General features: G+C 44.8%; 1 protein-coding gene across 1 annotated transcript; it reads right to left on the minus strand.

Annotated features, from left to right (window-relative positions):
- Positions 1 to 4547: 4547 nt before the first annotated feature.
- LOC106598617 (regulator of G-protein signaling 5) lies at positions 4548 to 6777 on the minus strand. Its single transcript, XM_014189648.2, has 5 exons — positions 6625 to 6777; positions 6356 to 6445; positions 6141 to 6202; positions 5611 to 5777; positions 4548 to 5321 (listed from the first exon to the last, which is right to left on the minus strand). The coding sequence occupies exons 1-5, from the start codon at positions 6666 to 6668 to the stop codon at positions 5145 to 5147; spliced, it is 540 nt and encodes a 179-aa protein (XP_014045123.1). The 5' UTR covers positions 6669 to 6777; the 3' UTR covers positions 4548 to 5144.
- Positions 6778 to 7221: the final 444 nt, after the last annotated feature.

Raw genomic sequence — 7221 nt, forward strand, 5'->3', positions numbered from 1 at the left:
GAGGCACAGAGCAGTAGAGTAGAGGCACAGAGCAGTAGAGTAGAGGTACAGAGCAGTAGAGCTGGCACAGAGCAGTAGAGTAGAGGCACAAGCAGTAGAGTAGAGGCACAGAGCTGTAGAGTAGAGGCACAGAGCTGTAGAGTAGAGGCACAGAGCAGTAGAGTAGAGGCACAGAGCAGTAGAGCTGGCACAGAGCAGTAGAGCTGGCACAGAGCAGTAGAGTAGAGGCACAGAGCAGTAGAGTAGAGGCACAGAGCAGTAGAGCTGGCACAGAGCAGTAGAGTAGAGGCACAGAGCAGTAGAGTAGAGACACAGAGCAGTAGAGTAGAGGCACAGAGCAGTAGAGTAGAGGCACAGAGCAGTAGAGTAGAGGTACAGAGCAGTAGAGCTGGCACAGAGCAGTAGAGTAGAGGCACAGAGCAGTAGAGTAGAGGCACAGAGCTGTAGAGTAGAGGCACAGAGCTGTAGAGTAGAGGCACAGAGCAGTAGAGTAGAGGGACAGAGCAGTAGAGCTGGCACAGAGCAGTAGAGCTGGCACAGAGCAGTAGAGTAGAGGCACAGAGCAGTAGAGTAGAGGCACAGAGCAGTATAGTTGGCACAGAGCTGTAGAGGCACAGAGCAGTAGAGTAGAGGCACAGAGCAGTAGAGTAGAGGCACAGAGCAGTAGAGTAGAGGCACAGAGCAGTAGAGTAGAGGTACAGAGCAGTAGAGCTGGCACAGAGCAGTAGAGTAGAGGCACAGAGCAGTAGAGTAGAGGCACAGAGCAGTAGAGTAGAGGTACAGAGCAGTAGAGCTGGCACAGAGCAGTAGAGTAGAGGCACAGAGCAGTAGAGTAGAGGCACAGAGCTGTAGAGTAGAGGCACAGAGCTGTAGAGTAGAGGCACAGAGCAGTAGAGTAGAGGCACAGAGCAGTAGAGCTGGCACAGAGCAGTAGAGCTGGCACAGAGCAGTAGAGTAGAGGCACAGAGCAGTAGAGTAGAGGCACAGAGCAGTATAGTTGGCACAGAGCTGTAGAGTAGAGGCACAGAGCAGTAGAGTAGAGGCACAGAGCAGTAGAGTAGAGGCACAGAGCAGTAGAGCTGGCACAGAGCAGTAGAGTAGAGGCACAGAGCAGTAGAGTAGAGGCACAGAGCAGTATAGTTGGCACAGAGCTGTAGAGTAGAGGCACAGAGCAGTAGAGTAGAGGCACAGAGCAGTAGAGTAGAGGCACAGAGCAGTAGAGTAGAGGCACAGAGCAGTATAGCTGGCACAGAGCAGTAGAGTAGAGGCACAGAGCAGTAGAGTAGAGGCACAGAGCAGTATAGCTGGCACAGAGCTGTAGAGTAGAGGCACAGCGCAGTAGAGTAGAGGCACAGAGCAGTAGAGCTGGCACAGAGCAGTAGAGCTGGCACAGAGCAGTAGAGTAGAGGCACAGAGCAGTAGAGTAGAGGCACAGAGCAGTAGAGTAGAGGCACAGAGCAGTAGAGCTGGCACAGAGCAGTAGAGTAGAATCACAGAGCAGTAGAGTAGAGGCACAGAGCAGTAGAGCTGGCACAGAGCAGTAGAGTAGAGGCACAGAGCAGTAGAGTAGAAGCACAGAGCAGTATAGCTGGCACAGAGCAGTAGAGTAGAGGCACAGAGCAGTAGAGTAGAGGCACAGAGCAGTATAGCTGGCCAGAGCTGTGAGGAGGCACAGAGCTGTAGAGTAGAGGCACAGAGCAGTAGAGTAGAGGCACAGAGCAGTAGAGTAGAGGCACAGAGCAGTATAGCTGGCACAGAGCTGTAGAGTAGAGGCACAGAGCAGTAGAGTAGAGGCACAGAGCAGTAGAGTGGGCCGGGGCTGGCACAGAGCAGTAGAGTAGAGGCACAGAGCAGTATAGCTGGCACAGAGCTTGCTGGCACAGGGCGTAGAGTAGAGGGGCAGAAGGGCACAGAGCTGTAGAGTAGAGGCACAGAGCAGTAGAGTAGAGGCACAGAGCAGTAGAGTAGAGGCACAGAGCAGTAGAGCTGGCACAGAGCAGTAGAGTAGAGGCACAGAGCAGTATAGCTGGCACAGGGCAGTAGAGTAGAGGCACAGAGCAGTAGAGTAGAGGCACAGAGCAGTAGAGTAGAGGCAGTTCTAGAAGTTGCACACATGGGGAACATTTTAAGTAGCCCAGGGTCCGGAAAAATGTTGGCCTTTTATAAACACATTTTATGCCGTTCTACGTAATTTTACATGACTGGAGTCTTAGGCAGAATCTTTTTTAATACCACACAAATGATTGAAATGGCAGGCTACTTTGACACTTTGAATCTGAGATCAATAAAAACGTTATCCCAGGCCTAGGTGTGTGAAGACATATTGCATTCTAACAATATGAGGAGGAAATGATAGTCCTAAAATGCTTTCCAGTTTCACTGACTCACCCAATGATGCACAGATCACTCACTGGTGATGGCCGATGTGCTCGTGCCAAAAGCCTATCGCTCTCTTTTGTAAAACAATACTTGGAAGTTGATCAACTATTTTGGTAGCCTACAAACACAGAGTCTTCTCTTTTCAGCAGGAGCCATTCGCTTTCCAACCTGTGTTTTCCCTCGATTGGATTTGAAATATTGCTAAATGCCTGTGTTGTCTGCGTGCTGTTGATTCACTGACAGATTTTCCGCGCGTTCCCGACTGTAGGCTTTTCCTTGTTATTGGGCTGCAATCCCCAGCTACTGATCCTCTGTCGCTAAATTACAAGCCTTCTCGTGTGTAGTAGGCTACTCTGAATGATGCCATTTCTTTCTGAACAGACAGCAGTAATGGTTCAGTTCGTTCAGAACCCTTCGCGTGGCTATGAAGGAAATAAATGATGAAGTGCAACACTGGAGAGATGAGAGTTGCAGGTTCATGTCTATTAGAGTAGAGAGAGATCATAGAAAGTTATGTGAGACATAACGGTGCGCTTCTCCCACCGCCACGCATTCGTCTCAAACGTAGGTTACAATGCTGCGTAAACCATAAACGTTTAAAATATTAGGCCCGGGATGAAAATCTACTTTTTCACATGACGTTTTTTTTGTTGTTGTGGGGGCAGGATAATTAACTAAGAGGCAACTCGAATTAACTTTAAAAAAAATGTTACATTGCAAAACGTGACAGTTATTTTTCATGCCAGGAGAGGTATCGGATCCGGCCCAATAGGTCCCGGATCCGGCTCAAATTAAGCACTGTGATTACCATTATGCTGTTATGTAGTTAGATTAGTTAGAAAAACAAAGTCAAATTGATTGAACAATTGATTCATTAATGCATACATTAAAAATCACATTTTTCAAATGATATTGAACTGATATTGTCTGGGTCAAGTCCCATTCTTTCACTTTTCTTGGCGTGGTCTCGTTTTGGTGTTATTTTGGTATCGTTTTGGTATCAAGTATTGTGATGGTATCGAATATTGTGTTTTATCAAGTAATGTGATGGTATCGAGTATTGTGATACTAAACCTGATATTGAAGTTGAAATTCTCGTATAGTGACAACACTAATACATACTGTATATAAATCATGTATCTCTTGCCACAGTTACAATCTAGTCCTGTTACGTGACGTCTATCGGCTGGACCAAATATAATTTACTTTACTGCTCTGTATATTCCCCTCTGGTCAAACTACATACAGTACATACTCCTAGCAGAGAGGAAGGGCCCTAGTAAAAAGTAGTGCACTGTATAGGGAATATGTGCCAATAATCTTAGACCTTATAGTTAATGAGTTAGTGGGTTGTCGCTGGATTGCTTTCTTCTGCCCCCCCTCCTCCATTAACAGCGTATTCTATTGCTGTGTGGGAGGAGAGGGGGAAGACAGGGATGGAGGAGAGTGGGAAGAGAGGGAGGGAGAAGGGTGGGAAGACGGGGAGGGAGGAGAGTGGGAAGAGAGGGAGGGAGAAGGGTGGGAAGACAGGGAGGGAGGAGAGTGGGAAGAGAAGGAGGGTATGTGATGTGAGTCACCGTGGCTCTGAGCGGTTCACTCGTGGGCGAGCTGAGGTAGGCAAACCTGAAGAGGTGTACAATGGGTGATCGCTAGTCTCCATGGAGACCGCGGCCTGCCCACGCTCTCGGCAGCTGCATACAGGGAAAACACCTCAGGGAGGCAGAGTGTAGTGGAGAATTTGCTATTCCAGACGTTCCTGGAGTCTACCCCCCACATACACAGGAGCCCTGCGACTCGGAGGCAAGGGGTTCATCCCAATTAGATGGGAGTCTATGGTGCATGGTCAGTGCCCAATGGGCACAGATGTCAATTCAACGTCTATTCCACGTTGGTTCAATGTAATTTCATTGAAATGACTTTGTAACAACATTGATTCAACCAGTGTGTTCCCAGGGGGTAGCAGTGGGTGGCGATTATCTTTTATTTTAATCCTCTGTCGCCTTTCCCTTTCAATGTACTGTATGGTAAAGAGCAGACAGAAATGAAGGAGATCTTTGTATGTTTCATCTTATTGAATGTTGAACATATAAGAAATCTGGATCTGATAATTGCTGTTGTTTTTGATCTGGTGATGAAAATAAAACTTCATATCATGTTGTTTTATATAGTTCCGATTTTATTCAAATAATTTCCTCTCACATAAGGAGTTCTGGGTAAAAAAAAGTACACATAAATATAAAAAATGTCGTGGAATGGTACAGGACAATGCTGTTAATAAATACAAAAATAAATAGACAGGCATCAGACAATACAAAACTATAACAGATTCTCAGTGATTGTGCAAAGCAGTCCTTTTCATCACATTCTTCTTTCTGCTCAAACGCTATGAACAGGAACTTCTTGATGTGTCTTTGACCTCAACACACATGTTCACCTTTTACAGACTTCGATACCTCAATCTTCACAGTGAGCGGCCTTCTTTCCTAGGCCACAGACAAGATTTCCAGTCTCAAGTTCCGACTGACTTCCAGTTCAATCCAGTATACATCTTCAGTCCCCCCCTCCATACTTCTGACCCAGCAGCACAGGACCCTTCCTCCACTGAGGAGGACCCTAGTGAGACCACCTGGTTTCCAGTGTGTCCTTTTCAGCATGTCTCCCATGGACTCCTTCTTCGTGTCCCATTCACCACCTGCAGTTTGGCCTTAACCAGTCTTAACAAGCCTCAACCAGCCTTAACCAGTCTTAACAAGCCATAACTGCTCTTAACCGGATTTGACCTGCCGACTGATCTCCAGGTAGGTGGTGGACTTGAGAAAGCGAGGGTAGCAGTCTTTCTCCATCAGGGCGTAGATCTTCTCCTGGGCCAGATTGAAACAGGACTGGCTGGGGTGTTCCAGATTCTTCTTGGTGATGGCTTTGGTCTCATGGTCGAGGTTGACCTGGGGGAAGAGGATGGGACATTTGATTACTATGTGTTTTACTTGAAACAATGTCTTATTGGGTATTGTTTGTGCACAATGAGTATATTATTTAGTGTGTGTGTGTGTGTGTGTGTGTGTGTGTGTGTGTGTGTGTGTGTGTGTGTGTGTGTGTGTGTGTGTGTGTGTGTGTGTGTGTGTTTTTGTGGGTGCATGTGTTTATGTAGTGTATATCCAATCTATGGATTCCTCTACAAACATACTCTGTATGTAGATATAATTGATTCATTGTATATATATTGATAGTTACCTCTCTTGGTGCGTCAGTGCAGACAAACTCCTCATAGATCTTCTTAGCTGTAGCTGATAGCTTTGAAGAGGTCTTGGTTATCCTGTAGTCTTCACAGGCCAGGTAGAAAGCTATGTTCTCCTCGCTAAACTCCGACACCAGGAAAGCACGGAACAAGCACAGTCCATCTGGAAAAGAGAAGGGGAGAATTGTCACATTAGCATCTGTGAATTTATCGTAGCATGTCACAACTTCAATTCACTTTTAACTGTGTCCATTTGTGATGTGGAAGCAAACAGCTTTTCCTATAGTGTATATATAAAATAAAATATGTGTATATATTATGAGTGAATACTGCTGCTGCTGTTTTGTGTAATGCATTCTGGGTATGTGGAGTACCAGCTACATAGCTTTCCCTATCCACGTTTGCAATACACATGAGTACAATGTGTACTTGTAAGTTTGTGTAGTATGACTAATTAAAGTATGATATATCATTCTAAATTAGAGAGGTATGCAGTATGATAACTCATAGGAAGAGTCAGACTTACTTTGGTTGGACAGCAGGTTGTCAAAGGACTCCTTCCATTTTAATGGCTCGCTCTTATTTAACCTGTTGATTAAAAGCATCGGGTTAGTTCATCCGGTCATTACAAATTAACTTAGCATTGACTTTGCATGGTCTCCTTCATTTCCAATGCAACATTTTTATTATGTTTTAAAAAATCTGTGTAGACTTAGAGTATTCTTTTTTAGAATATCTGACCTTAGTTTGTCAGTCTTGTGTGAGTGACCGATGATGCTCAGATCTGGCTTCTGTAGAAAACTTCCAAAGAGAGCTTTGAGTTCCTTTGCCCTGAGAAAATAAGAGAAAAACATTTACATTAGATTGATGCAATCATTCACACCTTACTGATCGTCCAATTTCCCCATGAAGTAGCTGTGTAATAATTCCCATTAATGTAAATCCAAAATGTAAATCCAGTGACATATGTGATAGGATAAAACGTACAGATTATTAAGGCAAAGACATACCTCTCCAGACATGTGGTAGGCAGTGATTCCAGTCCTCTGCACATGGTGAGAGACGATGAGATGTGATCCTTTGTGCTGTTCAGTAGTATTCTAGAGCTTTGGAGTCTATGATAGCTCTGTCACTGCAGTGAAGCTGGTTCTCAGCATAGTCTGCTGGCTGTGTGTGAAGAGAGTGCATTTATAGGGCAGTCCCCTCTGTGACGTCACATCTCTCAGCCAATGGAATGAGGGCCATGGGAGGAGGAAGAGAGTGCCAAATCCACACAATAATTGTTCTAAACAGACCCCTTGATTTATTCCACATGTTGTTGTGTTACAGCCTTTATTTAAAATAGATTAAGTAGATTGTTTTCCTCACCCATCTACACACAATACCCCATAATGACAAAGTGAAGAAAAAAATGAAAATAAAATACATAAGTGTCTAATTTATATAAGCATTCACACTAAATGCTCAATGCTAAATGCTCTCTAAAAGCTTTAAACACCTAGTATTCTTTTTCAAATTATTCAAGCTCTGTAAAATTGGTTGTTGATCTTTGCTAGACAGCCATTTTAAACTGATTTAAGTTAAAACTGTAACTAGGCCACTCAGGA

The sequence above is a fragment of the Salmo salar genome, chromosome ssa03 (assembly GCF_905237065.1).
Source record: "Salmo salar chromosome ssa03, Ssal_v3.1, whole genome shotgun sequence".
NCBI classification, from domain to species: Eukaryota; Metazoa; Chordata; class Actinopteri; order Salmoniformes; family Salmonidae; genus Salmo; species Salmo salar.